This window comes from Paroedura picta, chromosome 8 (genome assembly GCF_049243985.1).
Source record: "Paroedura picta isolate Pp20150507F chromosome 8, Ppicta_v3.0, whole genome shotgun sequence".
Classification (NCBI taxonomy): Eukaryota; Metazoa; Chordata; class Lepidosauria; order Squamata; family Gekkonidae; genus Paroedura; species Paroedura picta.
The window spans coordinates 41,106,003-41,124,255 of record NC_135376.1 but is presented as its reverse complement, the minus strand read 5'-3'; the positions used below and the strand labels follow the sequence as shown (position 1 = coordinate 41,124,255).

The 18,253-nt window shown below is 42.8% G+C and overlaps 1 protein-coding gene across 7 annotated transcripts; it reads left to right on the top strand.

Moving 5' to 3' along the window:
• Positions 1 to 469: 469 nt before the first annotated feature.
• IWS1 (interacts with SUPT6H, CTD assembly factor 1) lies at positions 470 to 17,615 on the top strand. Of its 7 annotated transcripts, XM_077349324.1 has the most exons (16): positions 576 to 936; positions 2,085 to 2,374; positions 2,495 to 2,543; positions 3,713 to 3,828; positions 4,304 to 5,099; positions 6,910 to 7,108; positions 7,303 to 7,360; positions 7,632 to 7,726; positions 8,584 to 8,734; positions 9,654 to 9,736; positions 10,738 to 10,867; positions 11,783 to 11,900; positions 12,793 to 12,904; positions 13,259 to 13,315; positions 13,466 to 13,577; positions 17,194 to 17,615. In XM_077349324.1, exons 3-16 carry the CDS (start codon positions 2,531 to 2,533, stop codon positions 17,323 to 17,325), a joined length of 2,172 nt encoding a protein of 723 aa, XP_077205439.1. In that variant the 5' UTR covers positions 576 to 936; positions 2,085 to 2,374; positions 2,495 to 2,530; the 3' UTR covers positions 17,326 to 17,615. The 7 variants fall into 7 exon arrangements, with proteins under 7 accessions (XP_077205438.1, XP_077205440.1, XP_077205434.1 ...); XM_077349323.1 differs by lacking the exons at positions 576 to 936; positions 2,085 to 2,374 and adding an exon at positions 470 to 552; XM_077349325.1 differs by lacking the exons at positions 576 to 936; positions 2,085 to 2,374 and adding an exon at positions 476 to 552 and having other exon boundaries at positions 2,498 to 2,543.
• The last annotated feature ends 638 nt before the right edge of the window (positions 17,616 to 18,253 follow it).

Below are 18,253 nucleotides of genomic sequence, written 5' to 3'. Positions count from 1 at the left end.
GGCAGAGAGTTATCATGTGGCTGTGCTTGGATGTTGTGACAGAGTTTACTAATGTTACAAGATCAACTTTTTGCTTATATATTTCTACTGTTATGATGGTCAGTTCTTAGTCTGACGAAAAGCGCTTGCTCTCGAAAGCTCACGCCTTGAATAAATCTTTGTTGGTCTTAAAGGTGCTACTGGACTTTGATTTTATTGTGCTACATAAATAATATAAATTAAGAATAAAATACAACAAGCTCTGAGCCCCGCAAATCCGATAGCACTGCGTGGCAGGCTCTCTTGTACTAGACACCTCCGACAGTACAGACCGCGCGGTCCCAGTTCCCGCCTAACAAAAGCTAGATAAAACTCCCACGGAAAGAGCCTGCGGGCCTTCCAAATCAGGCCACGCGAGATATAGTCTCAACTCTCGCGAGAACATTTCATCCATTCTATTGGTTCTCAAGTCACGCGAACGTTTGACATGTCCATCCATCTCCCACATTGGCTGGGAGAGCTAGAGTGGCGGAGTCAGAACTTCCGGTAAACAATCGAAAGCCATGTTTCTCGGTAGGTGAAGAGCGGCGTCGACTCAGCCCTTATCTCTCAGCGGAAGACTCCGCCCGTGTGGCGCTCCTGGATCCGCGTGAGGTTGCCCGGGCATCGTGTTCCCACCCCAGAGAGAAGGGCGTAATGGCACTGCGCATGCGCAAGGGACTCTGAGCTCGCGGTTGGCGTCATTTCCGCTTTGCGGAAGTGCCTTGTCGTAGAGCGGGGGCCCATGGGAATGCAGTGGGTATTGTTGCTTCCGGTGTAGAACCTGGAAGTTGATTTCGTTCCTATCCCAGCTCTTTCCTGTCCGGTTCCCGCTGCGAAAATCCGAGCCCCGCCCCCTCCGATCGGCAGTGGGAGGCGGGGCTATGGACACGGAGTATTACGGCGAGGAACCATCAGGTACAAGCGGAGCGGTTGGGAGCGCGATTGGCGGGCCCCGCCAGCATGACACGCGGAGAGGGGCTGCGGGAGGGCACGGGGTGGGCCGCGCCCGAGGGAAGGACGGGGTAGCCTGGCTGCCAGGAGGAGAGCGGGACGGAAAGGCGACCTTAGCTTCATTTGCTCTTCTGGGGAAGGGGGTGTTGCAGACTTTGGTGGGTTAGCTTCATCGGCTAGGGCAGGGGGGGCCAAACTGGGGCTCTCCAGAGGCCCATGGACCACAATTCCCATGAGCCCGTGGCCCATGGGCCTCTGGAGAGCCCCAGTTTGGCCACCCCTGGGCTAGGGAACAGAATCTCTGCGGTGCTTTCATCCCGACAGTCTTCAAGTTAAGGTGACATAAATGTGGGTTCTTTAGTTGCCCGCATCTAGTATGTCACCAGCCGTTTGGACAAGTTCAGATTGGCCATAATGTACATACCATAATGTACAGACTCCGAGGCTCTAGAGTCTCAGCGAAAGGAACCACTAACTCCCATCAGATCCCTTCCATTTGCTACCTGTGACATGAATGGTCAGCCCAGTTTTACCGGATCTCAGAAATGTGGGAGACCACTAAGGGAGTCTTGCCTTGCTACATAAAGGCCAGCGATGGAAAACTGCCTCTGTACATGCCTTAACACTCCTATGGGGTCAGCATAAGTTGGTTGCCTCTTGGTAGCAGTTTCCACGGCCACCAAGCTTAGACCTTCATATTCATGGTTTCTGAGTAGGCCTAGTTAGGCCTGTGCAAGACAGTGAAGCTCAGTTAAGCCCAGATGCTCATAGTCTGGCATGCTGTTCCCTGTTCATCTTGGGAAGGAGCAAAGCTTAATAATAAAGCGCAGCAGTAATAAGGTTACCACCATCACCTTCTAGTACTGGTAGCTCAGTGGTTTAACTTGTGCTTAATAACTTTTGTTAGATGGTATAGAGAGTGGGGTTGAGTAAACATGAGCCCTGTCTTCGTTAACCCTGGAGCAACTGAATGCTGTACTTAACATCCGTGCCTGCCAGCCCCAGATACATGTGTCTAATTTACTTATTTGTGGTTGGATCCACTCATCTGGACTTTGTAAAATTTCCTTCCTGTCTTCCATTTGCATCAACACTTTTTCTTTGCTTTACAGCAGCATGAAGAACTAATTCCAACATTTTTATTTACATTCTTTTATATATTTACCCTGTCCTTCTGCCAGTAATTAACTCCCGAAGAGATCCAAAGGAATAAAAATGTAGTATAAATTATAGAGCTCAATGAACAATATTCCTTGGGAAAGTGTTCTTAGCTGAACTGGCTTCAAGCATGATGGAGGGGTATCTGACTGCTGCCTCCCCTCCGTCTGTGATGGCCTCAACAATGGCAGAAGTAGGAGGCAGAGGGCCTTCAACTGGATCTGAATCCAAGCACCGTGGAGGGGTACCTACTTCCTCTTGACATATTGTTGTTGGTTATAGATATCCAAGTTTTAAAAGCATGCAAACTTCCTCAAGTGTGAATGGCATATTTGCATATAAAATTTAATTCATGTCTCCTCAGAAGTAGTGACAAAGAAAGGATTGAGACCTTGCCCCTATGGATTTTAAAGGTATGTGTGCATCTCACTTCAAACAAAGTTTCTTTCTGTTGAGTGCACACTGATACTGTCATCCTAAGCAGAGTTACATCCTTCTCAGTCCATTGAAGTTAATGGACTTAGAAGGATGTACCTCTATTTAGGATCGCATTGCAACTTTCTGACAAGTATAACAGATGCTGTTGAAATGTTTGGAGATACTTTGGTTTTATAGTAATACCAACACCACATTTATGGCATTGTATTTCTGCTAGTTTGTAGAGAATGTTAAAGCTTATATATATTTTGTATAAAACAGTTACATGATTACAGTCTACTGAAGTGCAATTCTATTATGAAAGCTATCGTTTGTCCATAAAAAGTGTGTGGTCCTTACAGCTGACATTGTTTTATTTTACTGAAGTTTTAATTCCAAAAAAAAAATAACATAGGTGTTGTAGGTGTGCAAATATCCATTTTTCAGATAACTGTGTCTAGTTATTGGTTTCATTGATATTAAATTTCATATTTGGTGAGTCTGAATAATTGTAATTCCAATCAGGTAAAAGAACAAAATCTGCAAAATGGAGCCTGATACAGATAGGGAAGATGCCCCTCAAATCCTGAAGGAAATCCTAGATTTGCAGAAAATCTGAAATCTAAAACAAATAGTATTGGAAAACTAAAACTCCCCAAAAGAACCATAACAATACCTGTAGCTTAAGAAAAGAATTTCCACTGAGATTACATTCTGAGGTCTCAGGGCCATTTTGGGAGTTGCTAGGCAACCACAGCTATACAGCCCAGTCTTCTAAGCTGTGGTTTCTGAAAAGTAAAGTTACAGGGAAGACTTGGAGGCTAAAACAGCTCCCTCTCTGGTGAGTTGGTGCTGGTAGGCATTGGACAACTTTGCTGGCCTTTTTCCAGAGCAAGAAAAGAAAGAAAAGCTTGGAGGGGGGGAGATAAATGTAGGTTGATGAGGTTAGAAAGGGGGAAAGACTGTGAGGGTTGCCAAAAAGAGGAAATAGTGGTGGAAAATGAGGTGCCCACTACAAGTCCTTGCGGATTCCCACTTATATTTCTCTAATTCTGAATGTGGATGTCTTAGCTAGGAGCTTCAGCTGTCTTGGCAATCAAAATATCTAGCTGTTTCTATGTACTGAAAGATATTTTAAGGTTAATTTAAAAAAAAATTGTTGCAGATGATGGTGGAGCCACTCCAGTGCAGGATGAGCGTGATTCAGGATCAGACATGGAGGAAAATGGAAATGAACAGCACTCTGGATCAGAGAATGAAAGCATAGGACAACATTCAGAGGTAGATCATCAAGAAGAAGTCATCATATGTAAAGGATGAAAGGCATTACTGGGAATTTAGAAATGGTGGTTTTTAAAGTTTGTTTTGTTGAATGAAAAATCCTCTGTGTTATGAGTGTGGTGTATGTGTACAATAAATATGCAACCAGCATAAGGAAACCCTGGAACTATAATCTTTATTCAGTGCATTCTTGTGCCCCAGTTGACGTTACAGGTATTCCTTGTTGCATATACTGGATGTTAGTATGTTATCTATTCTAACACATAAGCTGGAAGAATAACAGTCTGCCAACATCCTATGCAGAAAGTTTGCTTTTATTGTTTTGACCCACCTGATTGAATGATGTACAGAAGGCAATATTTGAGAGACCAAGAAGCTAATTCTTCTTTTTCTTTATGCAGTAGTTCCAACTATAATTCTTCATACAGCATATCTTTTTGTGCATTGCCTGGAACGTTTCTTTTTCCCTTCCCAGAATGAACTCAGTGATGAAGAAGATGATAGACAAACCAGAGGACATCCTGTGACAGACTCTGAAAATGAAGATACTCCAAGGCAAAAACAGAGTGATTCAGAAAATGAGGATGTCCCAAATCACAATGCCAGTGACTCAGAAAATGAAGGGGCTCATACAGCTAAAGACACTGATTCTGAGAATGAGGATCACCCCGTTCACCATGCCAGTGACTCTGAGAACGAGGATGCTCTAAATGCTCAAGGCAGTGATTCTGAGCATGATGAGCCTCCCAAGGGCCATTACAGTGATTCTGAAAATGAGGAACCTCAGAAGCTCATGGCCAGCGACTCTGAAAATGAGAGCTCACACAAAGAGCACACCAGTGACCTAGAAAACGAGGAGCCCCCAAAACACCCAACTAGTGACTCAGAGAATGAAGACCACCCAAAAATTCACAACAGTGATTCAGAGAATGAGGTGGTGCCAAAACCTCTTGCCAGCGACTCTGAAACCGAAGAGCCAAAGGCTCAGCCCAGTGACTCTGAAACCGAAGATCACCACGGAAGCAAGCAAAGAACAGAGTTGGCTGACAATGACATAGAGAATAAGAAAGAGGAGGAAACCGAGAATGGTGCTCACCTTTCAGACACTGATCAACCAGGCAAGAGAGCTCATGGCTCTGATAGCGAGGAAGAAGAGGGCCCTAAAAAACGGAAGATAGCGGACAGTGATGAGGAAGAAGGGGGAGAGGAGGAAAAATCGGCAAAGAGGAAAACTGCTGTACTCTCTGATAGTGAAGATGAGGAGAAAACACGTAAGGAGATGCAGATTTTGGCCTAGTGCTTGTAGATTGTTTATTCACCACTTTACGAACAGGTTGCAGTGGAGTGTGTGAAATGAGCTGATTGAAATGCACAATAATTGTTCTTATGGTATTTGTTCTGGAATGGTTCATTTGCACCTGAAGATCATTAGTTGCTTCTTCAAGCGGTGGTGGTGCAGATGTGGGCTGACCCTCTTTTAGAACTCAGTGTTTTAGTATGAGAAACTGTGATGTAGAGAGATTCATCCTAAAGTGTCAGAGGTAGGTAATGCTTGGTCAATTAGAGCAGTGATGGCGAACCTTTTAGGGACCAAGTGTCCAAACCGCAACCCAAAACCCACTTATTTATTGCAAAGTGCCAACACGGCAATTTAACCTGAATACTCTGGTTTTAGTTTAGAAAAAACAACTCACACATTAACGTCTTTTGTCCTAAAAGAAAAACACAGTAACAGACCCCTTTGTTGTTGGGAGGTTTATTTTTAGGTTTTGTTTCTCCCCCTCCCTTTTCCCCCTGCATCTTCACCTTCCCTCCCCTTGTTCTTCACCTTTGCTCCGTTGAGGGGAGCTGGCGAGAATGAGCATGCCTGCGGGCAACACTGTGTGGCATCTCTGGTGGGGGTCTGGCCCAGCTCTGCTCTCCCTGGGCTCCATTTCAGGCTTCCTGCTCCCACCTGTGCTTACAGACACCAGCCCAGCTGAGTGACCTAAACCAGCCAACTTCTTCCTGGGCCAGGGAACATGTGGGAAGAGTCCTCCGCAACCTCTGGGCAATGGGAAGCCAGAACTCATGCAGACTGACTCATGTGCTGGGGTGATGGCACACATGCCCACAGAGAGGGCTCTTACTGCCTCTGGCACACATGCCATAGGTTTGCCACCACTAAACTAGAGTGAAGGCATCAGTAGTCCTTTTTAGCTGCTTCAGTAGGGAAGTTCTGAGAGTATTACAGAAAGATCAAACCTATATATTGTACCCCTTTTCCTGATGGGATCAGCTGCCTTTACTTTAGGGGAGGAAGAAAGTATAGGGATCAGTGGCAGGTTCTACCACATCTGTAGCCAGCCTAACTTTGAATGAGCTTGATCCACAGCTCTAGCACTGTGACATTTATGTGTTCAGTTTCATATATACTTTTTTCACGGTTGAGCAAAAGTAAATAGGCAGTGAGTGTAGTACTTTGCCTTGGCTGAACTCAGTAAATGAGAGGAATAGGAGGGAGATAAACTTGATATATTCAGTGCAAACCACCAACTTACAATGCGTAAGTTCCCTTGGACATTTTCATACGTAATCATGTGTGCTTTAAGCTTTATCCAAAAAACTGTATTTTGCCTTTAATGTTGAAGATGTTTGACTTCTCCAAACTGCACGAGTCTAAAACTATTATTGGTGACTGGATCCAAAATAAAATGTTAGAAATTCATTGTTCATTAAGCAGCCTTTGGTCACTAGGTAAAAACGTTGCACTATTCCATGTACCCAGGTCACACTTGAGTTAATGTACTGCATAATTGCTACCATTTCTTACTGTTCTAAGGGTCTTGTCATTTTTGGTGTGACAGTCTTGTTTGGAGAATATTTAGCGAGGAATATTTTTGAATTAGAAATCTGTCATAATTTGATGTGAGACTGGGTACACAAATTACTTTCTTCTGCACGGTTCAGTTGAGTAAGAAGTCATTTGATTAGTTTGTTTCATGATTTCTATTCCTTCTCTTTGCAATGTTAATTGAAGGGTATTCTACCCAAGTCACATTGACTGCTGGGTTCCTTACTGGTTCATTGGTTAATCTGCAGCTGTGAAAAAGGGGCGCCTGATCTCTGATGGTGAAGAATCAGATAGTGATGCTGCATCGGAGAAATACGAGAAGCAAAAGAAACCCGTAGCATCAGATAGCGAGGAGCAGGAAGATGATGACAAGGGCGATGATGCTGGGAAGAAGAAGGAAGAGAAAGACCTCTTCGGGAGTGACAGCGAGTCAGGAAATGAGCAAGAGTAAGTGCCTCTCATTTAAGAAAGGTACAAGTGAATGTCCTAGATGTGCTCCCAGATGGATACCAGAAATTGCTGGTATCCCAATCTTAGGCTTACAGCTCAGTTAGAAACCTAAGTGTGTGATACTTTTCTGTGTAATGTTGAAATAACACCTTTTTGGAAACGAAGAAAATAAGTCATATAATTTTCCACAGAAACCTCATTGCGGATATATTTGGAGAGTCTGGAGATGAAGAAGAGGAAGAGTTCACAGTAAGTTTGTTGTGAATATTTTTTCTCTTCTTTCCTCTGTGTGTGTATGAGAGAGAGGGAGATTGCTTTTGTTTGTCCCATTTTTCTGAATTTGTATAATACTTCAACTGGGTTTATAGTGGAAGTTTCTAAATGCAGTCAGTTTCACTGTGTGGGAGATGCTCTCTAGATATCCCTTTATAGGCTGGAAACTGATGGCCTAGACTCAAGGCCTGCATGAAGTGTCTGTTGCTGCCAGGGCTATCCATTGACTTGTTATTTTTAATCCAAGGGCTTCAACCAAGAGGATTTGGAAGAAGAGAAAGGAGAACGGAAAGAAACAGCAGATGATTCAGACTCCGATGACAATATCAAACGAGGAAAACAGTGAGTCTTCACTGTGGTTGCTACAACAGAAATTCCTATTCCTTCAGAAAATAGGCTGCCCAGTGATGAGAAATTAGGGAGAGCTATGCTGGTTTAAAGAGCAAACCCGTAGTATATTTTTGATGTTATTTATTTTGTCAGCAGTGGACTGCTGTAATTAAGTGAAGTCAGTGTAATCTTCTAAGCCTGGGGAAACATAAATACCTGTAAGTATAGGGATCTTTGTTAGTCAATGAGTGCAAGGGATATAACCAGGGAGAATATTTTACTCATTTGTGTACAATGTTTATCCCCACTTTCCCTGATGTGCTAAAATTAGCTACCAATCATCAAAAGCATACAGTATACTCATAACGCAAGAAATCAATTCAACCCTAAGAGAAACATTAAAACCAGTCTCCTCCAACTCAGACACTGTGTCTTGGGTTCCACTTGTGTTCTTATTTTCCCTTTGGCCCACAGATTATTTAATTTTTGTTCATTAAAGAGCATTCCAGTTTGGCTTGTAAGGTCTTTGATTTCAGTTTGCCACAAATTTCCATGACCAGATATGGGATGTCTAAAATCCCCTCTGTTCCTTGACACACAAGCCAGTGTTGACAAAGCAGGTCATACAGTAATTTCTCAAGGCTACTGGCCTATTTTTTCTCTTTAGATATCAAGTGCAGTTCTCTTCTTAGAATGGCAGCTTACCAAAAATTATAGCACCTGCAAGCTGACAACGTGGCCGTATTTGTCATGGTGTAGATCAGTTCAGATGGTGCTCAGATTTATATCCTGACGGCAACGTTTCCTAGGACTGCAAAATGGGCTCGATTTCCAGGCTGACGTCATGAAAACCTCCTTCTGCATTTCAGTCTGGACTTCATGTCAGATTTCGATATGATGCTGCAGCGGAAAAAGAGCATGAGTGGCAAGCGCCGGCGCAACCGTGATGGAGGGACTTTTATTAGCGATGCTGATGACGTCGTCAGTGCTATGATCGTCAAGATGAATGAAGCGGCAGAGGTGTGTTGCTCGTGTCCAAAACCTGTGCTCCTTCAGTTCACTCAAAGGGATTTTTTTCACCACCAGGTTACCTTGAGCAATTAAGTTGGCATGTGTAGCCCTCAGCAAGTGGAGCTGAAGAAACCTGTACACTCTCTGTACGGTTAAGTTCCTGTCTGCTAGTTAATTAACAGAGATTCTTGAGTCTTGAGTGGGGGAAAGCCACAGCAGCACATCACTCTTTTCCCTTCTCAAACTGCTTGCATTCCATGGAGTAGGAATGGGGGCACACAGGCAGCACATGAGCCAACTAGCAAAGCCTCCATCATTCAGTCCACAATGATCCATACGGTAGGCCAGGAGGTGGGAGCAATGGAAGCGGCTGATTGGTAGGCAAGTGGGGGTAGGAAAGCAGCAGGATTAAACTGTCTGTTCGTAGGCAAGAAAGAAACCACAGTGTGTCATTTTTGCCCAATTTGGACATCACAAGAAACTGGAGTTAGTTGTGAACCATGAGGAGGTCTGTTTTCCAGCTGCACAGGAGTGGGGCTGGGAGCCTGTGATTGTTTCTCAATCACAAACCAGGGCTTGCTGTTTTGTGGCTTCTGAATGCAGCCTGTGTCTGGTCTGTAACCAAAGTAATCATATTATGTTCAAGATTGCTAAATAAAAGCAGAAAAATCTCTTAAGAATGTACTGGTGTCCCTGTGCCAGGATATCATAAGAGACTCTGCCATTGCTGGCTACAGTGCCAGTGAAATTAACAGAAATGTAGTGGCCGCTTGGTTCCTATTTTTCAACTTGTTCTGTGACCTGGGGGTTATTATTCCGGTTGCCTTGCATGTCTTCTGAAAGTGTGTGTGTGTGTGTGGGAGGGGGGCATGATTGAGTGTTCTGATGGCTTTCCGGCTGTTCTAATTAAATCATAAACTTCCCACAGGAGGACAGGCAGTTGAACATACAGAAGAAACCAGCGCTTAAAAAGTTAACTCTGCTTCCAACTGTAGTTATGCATCTGAAAAAGTACGTAGAACTTGGGCTAATTTTCCAATGTAGTTTGGAGAGGGAGAGGCTTGGTGTGATGTGCTAAACAGTGCACAATCCTCCAGTTCGGCTTACTCTTAAGTATGTTTGCTTTACTCCTAAATTAAACATTGTTTCATGGACTTAACATTTCCTTGCTAAAATGTATGTTGTAATGGTATTATTTGCCTTGAGAAAGTCAGACCATAAGCACTGTAAATAAAGTTTTAAATATTGTAATTTTTTCCCCATCAATTGGAACTTTTAAATATTTTTATTAAATTCAGTTTTGTTTGAAACGACATGACTGCTACTGAATTTCACCTAAAGTTAAATTGAAGATGAATTTGGAGGAATTCCAAAGGGATTTCCCAAGACATCGCAGTGAGGGGCAGTCTATAAATCAACTGACTCAATAAATAAAGAAAAGAAAATGAAAAAATAAACCGGTGTCTATATATTTAGCAAAACATTTCAGTGGCATTTCTGCTGTGTCTAGTTTGGAGCCAGCCACCTTACCTACATGCTCGTATATTCATACATATGCAAGGAAGGATGGAAGCCATGGCTTTCCAGCAATAAATAAAGCATGCAATGGGGAAATGGCTTGGATACAGAGGTGTGTGTATGTACCAGGGCTACCCAGACCTTCTGTTTTCTCCTATATCACTGTCCCTCTGAGCCGCTTGGGAGGGTGGTATACAAATCCAATAAATATATAAATAATAATGTTTTTAAAGGTCAGGAGACCCAATGCAGTGCAGTATTGGGCTGGAACCAGAAAGGCAAATGAATGTTCACCTTTAGGGTATGCATGGTGGTAACTTAAGCCCATGCAAGATGCTCCCCAGCCCGCAATTCACTTTTACATATGGGCAGTTCACCCTGGCTTTGCTTGGGAATAAGAGTGCAACGATCGTATGGGTGGGGTGTTGTTGGAAGGATTCCTCTTCCTCTTGTTCTGATTGGAGTTGCTAATAGTTTTTATTCTGATTTTCCAGACAGGACCTGAAGGAAACTTTCATTGACAGTGGTGTGATGTCTGCTATCAAAGAGTGGCTTTCTCCCCTGCCAGACCGGAGTCTTCCAGCACTGAAAATTCGAGAGGAACTCCTGAAGATTCTGCAAGAGGTGAAAATCTTATATGTAGCTGTTGGAGCCAATGCATGTATGCCATTAATGTTAGGCTTCTGACAGCACAGATGAGAAGTTAGTATGTATGTGCACCAGAGAATTGTAAATGGTTGAATCTCTTTAGTCTCCATCTGTTCGGTACAGTTGAATATGTGAGATGCAGACACTCTTGGGGTATAGAAATGGAACTTTTTTCTAAAGCCAAAATGGAGGGGAACACAAAGAGTCCTAACCCCAGCATGGGCATTTAGACTTCCAGTAGATATCCATCTATGCAGTTAAGATTCTGCAGCTTCCTTGGACAAACTGTACTGCTGCCTGGCTATATTTGCTGCTAAGACCACCGTCCTCTTGTTTCTCTCCCATTTCAAACCTTTGTTTCTTCTAGAACAGGAGATATCCATGCAGCACCCATAAGTGCCATGGCACCTGCCCAATAGCCTTCCTGGCGCCCACCAAGGGTTTTTAGAAAGTGGGCAGGGCCAGAGGGAGGCTTTTCCCCAGCAGGGCTTCTGATTGGCCATTGGTCATCTATGCATCTGTTGCTCAACCTGTATAAAGTTCCTTTGGCAGGAGCAGCCATCACCGCACAAGGACATTCGTTGCATGACTGAAAGTATCCTGAGTGTAGACAAGAAAATATATTTAAATCATGTTTTAAAAGGGTTACTGTTAGCATTATGTATGACTTTACTCCTGATACTTTGTGGCTGGCTGTGCCTCTTGCAGAACTGTGCTTTAAGTTGGTGCCACCTCCTCAGGCAGCCATGTCGCAGCCTCACCCACCACCCTCTGTCAGAATTCCAAAGTTACCCACAGGCTTAAGAAGGCTGGAGAAAATGCAAAACCCCCACTTGGGGCCTAGCAGGTGATGGTTTCCTAAGTGTGTGTCTTGTTCCCCCCATCCACCAGCTGCCTAGTGTGAGCCAAGAGACCTTAAAGCACAGTGGGATTGGGCGAGCAGTGATGTATCTCTACAAACACCCGAAGGAATCACGGCCCAACAAGGACATGGCAGGGAAACTAATTAGTAAGTAAATCTCAGCTGTCACATGGTGCATTGCTGCTCCCGGGTCCCTCTTGAGCTGTTGCCACTGACATCGGTGTTTACTCTTGCTGGGAAGAAAATATGTGATGCAAGAATCTGTAACCTCCTGTATGGCATATGCTGAAGGTGCACATACTTCAGAAGGACAAGTTGCACTTCTTTATGTTAGATAATATAATATGTGGGTAGTGAATGGCAGAGGGAAGTTGGCTCATGGAAATTGCTTTCCTTTCGTTTGTTAATGCATATATTTTCATGAAGGTGATGGCCACTATACTGCAAATAGGGTGCATGGGCATATTTAAATGCTGCCACGCACCCATGATGACTTAGAAACATTTAGAAAGGAAAGGAAAGCTGGGGTTCTTGCAACAGACACAAAAGTACTTGGGAGCTTTCCTTACCTGTTCCCCCCACCCCCCAGATTGCTTCTTTGGAGATGGAAGAGGCTTGATGGCTTAGAGCAGGGGTAGTCAAACTGCGGCCCTCCAGATGTCCATGGACTACAATTCCCTGGAGCCTCTGCCAGCTTTCGCTGGCAGGGGCTGGCAGGGAATTGTAGTCCATGGACATCTGGAGGGCCGCAGTTTGACTACCCCTGGCTTAGAGAGTGGGAGGACTGATGGGGAAATGATGTTTGCTGGAGTGTTTAAACGTCTGATAAAAATGCCGTTGAGATATAAGTAATAAAAATTGCTTGGGAGGACCTTTGGGAGTGAGCTTTGACTCTATCTGAAATATTAAGCAAGGCAGGCAGATACCTGAGGATGGTGACTTATTGGGCAGTAGGAACTCCACATAGTTGCAGGGTAGATGTGCTATTCTAGTGCTTGAAATTCACTGATTTTTGTTTGAATTTAACGCAAAAAAACAGATGAGTGGTCTCGGCCTATTTTTGGCCTAACCTCAAACTACAAAGGAATGACAAGAGAAGAAAGAGAACAGAGGGATCTGGAACAGATGCCACAGCGAAGGCGGTTGAGCAGGTTTGTGTGTGTGCAGAATTTTCAACACTTGTTGTTTTTCCCCCTGTAGCCTAAGCCAGTTACCATTCACCTCCACTCTCCAGCATCATTCCCAGGAGTACTTTGACATTTTCATTGTGTTTGGTGGTGAATCATGATTTTCATAAGTGTCCTTGACATTTTCACAGACCTGTTTTTCTGTATTGTATCCTTTTCTTCTTCTAACATGTGTAGCATCTCTATGTTCTGTCTCTTTCAATGTGAGGCACATTAGTTCTCCTAAAAGAAACTTTTGTGCATACCTACTAAATGCTTTGCAATTTTGGAAATTATTATTGTCCAGTAATTAAAAATCTTTTCCTTCTTCCTTTACAGCTCTGGTGGTCAAACACCCCGCAGGGACTTGGAGAAGGTGTTGACAGGAGAGGAGAAGTAAGTATATCCCTCCCCCTTCCTTCAAGAACTGATTTGCATATTTTTGTTTTGTGTTTTGGAGGGTGTCTAGGAAGGTAATCTAAGAGAGATGATTAAAGGTTGAGCAACTGTGTGCTACTTAGCAACATCCTTGTCCTGTTTCCTTAGAGCTCTTAGGCCTGGTGATCCAGGATTTTGTGCTCGTGCAAGAGTTCCGATGCCCTCCAACAAAGATTATGTCGTCCGACCAAAGTGGAACGTGGAAATGGAAACTTCCAGGGTAAGTGGACAAGAAATTTGTTCTGCATAACAGAGTGTAGATCAGTTGTAGTAAAATATTCCAGATTTCAGTATCAATTCAGCTTCTCCTCACTACTACTTTGTTTTCAGGCATCATATCAGTGTTTCTATCCATTTGCCTTACAAGGCCACTATCCTGCCTGGTCTGAAAATTCAGCCAGTAGTTCCTGTTGTCAAAGGTAGCAAAGGTAGTCAAAGGGAACATCATATCTACGCTACTGCTCTGATTTTGGGTGACTCTGGAACCCAAAGGCAGGGGATGAGCTGTCCGGATGCAACTCTTTTCCCTTTTCCAGATTTTCTTTTTTATTGCTCCCATTCCTAGTAGCCTGAAGTTTATGAAGTCCCTGAGTCCTCCTTACCTCTCCGTAAATCAGCACAGTGTTATAGCATTAGATGCAATCTATTCATATCCAAAAGTTCTTGATTGTTGGTTCGAATCCAAGGCCCAATGAAGGAGCTGTCATCAAATGGTTTACAGTTTTTTGTTCTGATCAGTTGTCCTTCCTTTAATTAAATGAGATGTTGTTTCTAGCCTGGAACTATTAAGAAAGGTATTACTCGGTTGGAAAAGCACAAGAGGCGGTTTGCGGAACAGAAACGACTTGGCAAAATGCATCGGGCTGTCAAATTCAGCATTGAAGGCAACAGGATGCCCTTATAGCCATGTAATTCTGCTTGCCTCAGGTTTGAGAGGTATCCTCAAAGGAAGTGTGGCCAGTGCATGTGCTTTAGTTGCTGGCTGTGCACATTCAGACAAAGCAGCATGACTACTAACTGTCCAAAAAACAGGGAAAAGAAATTAGTGCACCTAAATCATATGCATGAAGATAAGAATATTTTGAACGTAGTTTAAACACAGTGCTATATCAATAAACAATATATTGATCTAAACAGGCTCCTTATAGCAGCTGACTAGTTCAGCAAATGTTCTGAGCAATGACTAGGCTTGATTTACTATTTTGTGATGAGAGACTGCATGTGTAGGAGGCCCTACTCAGATTCTAGTATTACCCTCCATTTATGCTCAAGCATTATTTTTCTTTATTTATACTTTGAAAAAATGTTACCCCCATCTTTTTGCCCTCATAAGGGCCATTGAGAAAGCTAACAAATTAAAAATAAAACCATATCTTAAAAACCATTAAAACCAAGAAAAATGCATCATTAAATTTAAAAAAAAACACTGTTAAAACATTGGGCAGGAAGGAGGGTTCACCAAGGGAATGTTAAAGTTGCCCGATTTTAGGGTCTAGCAGGTAAAAATTTGGATTTGTATTTTGCTATGACATTTGCTGAATTTGGGAAATTCAGGTATCTTTCAGACTAACCTACTTCACAGAGATGTAAAATTATAGTTTGACTGAGTTTTTTGGATAACAATTTGCTGGTGTATAAGACTACTTTTCCCCCCTGAAAAACATGCCTCCAAGTGGGGGGGTCGTCCTATACGCCGGGTGCACTTCAGTTGGGATAGACATAGCTGCCCATAGTGGCCCATAGTACTGTATTTTGAGTGGAAATGTTGGGGGGGTCGTCTTATACGCCCAGTCGTCTTATACGCCGGCAAATACGGTAGGTGCAAATGTAACAAGTATTATGTACTAATCTTTTGTTTCAAGGACCTCTTTTAAGTTGTGGCCCAAGTATATGATACACATAAGTGTTAGATTTGCTCAGGGTTCAAAGAATGTAAATTAATAAATCTCTTAAGAAAAGTAAAGGGTAAGTTATAGAAACATTTCCCAAGAACAAAATGTTGGTAATGTTTGTAAGACCCATTTACTAATTATTTAATCATTATAGAAGGCTGATTTGGGGGGAAATGAGCCTTTACAGCAGTGCCTCGCGTCAGCTAGTTTGGATTATGAATAAGAAATGCTCATTTTGAATATGAGAGTCATTGTGTTGTAACCTTGATCTTAGAAATGGAAAAACCCATTTTGGAATCTCTACTCAGCTGCAAAATTCATTGTAAGGATTTGGGCCAGACATGCTCTGAGTGTGACTGGTTTGGGAAGATACCCGAGATAAGAATTGTAAAACATGCCATGTACTTAAATGAGCCATTAAGTAGTATAACTAATAATAATTTAGACTATAAGGATATCAGTGCAATCACTTTAAAGTGAGAAGGTTGTGTTCCTTCTCCAGTTAATTATGATACAAATTTCCCTTTAATCAGTGCCTGATTTCTACAATAAAAGGTGCTGGGCCTGGAGGTCACATATTCTAGACATGGTAAAGGTAAAGCTAAAGGTATCCCCTGTGACCCTTGGGGTGATGCCCTCCAGCGTTTTCATGGCAGACTCAATACGGGGTGGTTTGCCAGTGCCTTCCCCAGTCATTACCGTTTACCCCCCAGCAAGCTGGGTACTCATTTTACCGACCTCGGAAGTATGGAAGGCTGAGTCAACCTTGATCCGACTGCAGGGATTGAACTCCCAGCCTCATGGGCAGACAGCTTCAGACAGCATGTTGCCTGCCTTACCACCCTGCGCCACAAGAGGCTCATCTAGACATGGTAGATTTCTCTTTAATCTCAGCCTTTGTAAGTATTACTTGGTAGTGAGGGAAATAAATGCTGCACATGCTTAGAGGTATTTTTATTATTTCAGGCCTTTCTTTGAACTGCATGGAGCTGAATTCACTTTGTAAATATGTTGCCATGGAAATGTTTGAATACCACCACCCCCTACTTGGCTGTTAGATAATTAGCCATTCGTTAATTGAAATGTATGAAGTCTAGCCTACAGTTGCAGCCTGTGCTATTGGGTGGCTTTCTTAATGTTTTCATTATTGCGATGTCTGTGTTGGAGCACTCAGAAGGGCAGCAGGTGAAAGCAATACAGCTGTTAGAGAAGAGCTGTAGCTCAGTGATAAAAAAAGTATTCTTTGCATACGGAAGGTACCAGGTTCAGTCACCTGCATCTCCAGTGGGAAAAGATATTGGGTTACAGGGCTGTGATTATCTATATTTGAGACTTAGTGGAGTCACTGCCAGTTGGGATAAACAGTACAAAGCTAGATGGGCCAGTGACCTAGCTTGGTATAAGGCAGGTTCATGAATCGGTGCGTGCCCCCTTTTTGCCCTGGGTACATGAGAAAACAGTATATTGCTCTGTTAGTAGTGCTATGCAAGTCTATTGCTTGCTGCTTGAGCAAACCATCATTGGCTGAATGAGGCCCAGATCTTGTACATCAGCAGAGTTTGTGTACTTTCCCTCCTTGCCTGCTAAGCTGATGTTTTAGGATCGGTTGCTGTGTGGAATTGTTCAGTTAACTGATATTTAATGAGAAGTGCTGTGGCAGTCCTCGTTGCCTTCCATTATCAAATGTGTGCTTTATAGCACTGGTGGTAGACTTCCAGCATGTGGTGAATAAAATGCTCAATTTTTTTAAAACAGAAAAGTTTGCAATTATGTAACTCCTGTGAGCAATGCATCTTTTTCAGTATTCATCTGGAATTATGCTGATGAGATTATTCTCAGGGTTTTAAGCCTCTAGAAGAATTAAGCACGCATGCTTTGCACCCTTTTTTTAAAAAAGTGGTGGTGTGGTCTTTTCCTAAAGCTAATCTTAATTTTTATTTCAAGTTCCAGGCCAGCTCTAAGAAAGGGGTCAGTCGACTGGACAAACAGATGCGCAAGTTCACAGACATCCGGAAAAAAAGCAGAACGTCCCATGCTGTAAAGATCAGCATTGAAGGCAACAAAATGCCTTTGTGATGTCACACCGGATCCTTTTGGAATCCTTCTGAAAGAAGTGCACCTAGAGACTCTCTGAAGATGGCTACCTTTTTAAAATAACGTTGGATGTTTTTTTTTTTAAGTGTGTCTTCAAATTGTTGGTTCAGCTAATAGTAACATGTCGTCTGAGGCTTTTGACTCCCTTACCCACCACCCAGGCTGTTGTTCTTTATGATTGTATTTAATTAACTCCAGTCTCCTGTGTCCTTTGTACAGACAGAACCATGTATTGCTACAGCCCTCAGACAATAAAATCTCTTTTGGATGTTGTGGGGCTCAGTGGTGCTTAGTAAGATGAATCTGCAGTTCAGAAGATTCAGGACAACATGCTGCCCCCTGAAAGTATATAGGAGAGGAGAGGAGATCATATGAATATTTTTTACACATCCAAATGTATCTGCTGTGCATTCACAAGTGCAAATTACAAGTAGCTGGGTAGCTTAATAACAGCAGGATCCAGTCTTCCATTTGTTTGGGACTGTTGAAGAAAATAAAAACTCCTGTGCTACTTTTGAAATCTAATCAGTCCTACCTAATTGTCATGTTGTGATCTATATGAGGGACAAACCGCTGGAGCTATTTAACTATGTTCTTTGAATCCATTGATTTCAGTGGAACTGATATTTACCTAACTCCTGTTGGATTATTTACTAAAAAATAAGTCCTTGACAGATATTAGTGAGTATCCCAGAACCCTCTAGAGTTAAGTGGTATAGCATCCAGGCTTGGGGGATGCAATAATGCTTTGGAAGAGTTTTTTTTTACACATCTTTAGTGTTTTTTTTTTCTTCTTGACAGCAAGAGCACCTTTGAATTTTTTGGTTGTTGGTTGTACCTGGGGATCATAATTGGATGTGTATGAAGTCCTGTATTCTGCTAGAATTATTCATCCATTCCAGTGTTTCCA

Bases quoted from the DNA above. Each gene is read 5' to 3' on its own strand.
- IWS1 (XM_077349318.1), top strand. From the start codon at position 903: ATGGACACGGAGTATTACGGCGAGGAACCATCAG. The intron at 12,905-13,258 runs GTTTGTGTGTGT...CTTCCTTTACAG, and splicing joins CAGCGAAGGCGGTTGAGCAG to CTCTGGTGGTCAAACACCCC. The intron at 13,316-13,465 runs GTAAGTATATCC...CTGTTTCCTTAG, and splicing joins GTGTTGACAGGAGAGGAGAA to AGCTCTTAGGCCTGGTGATC.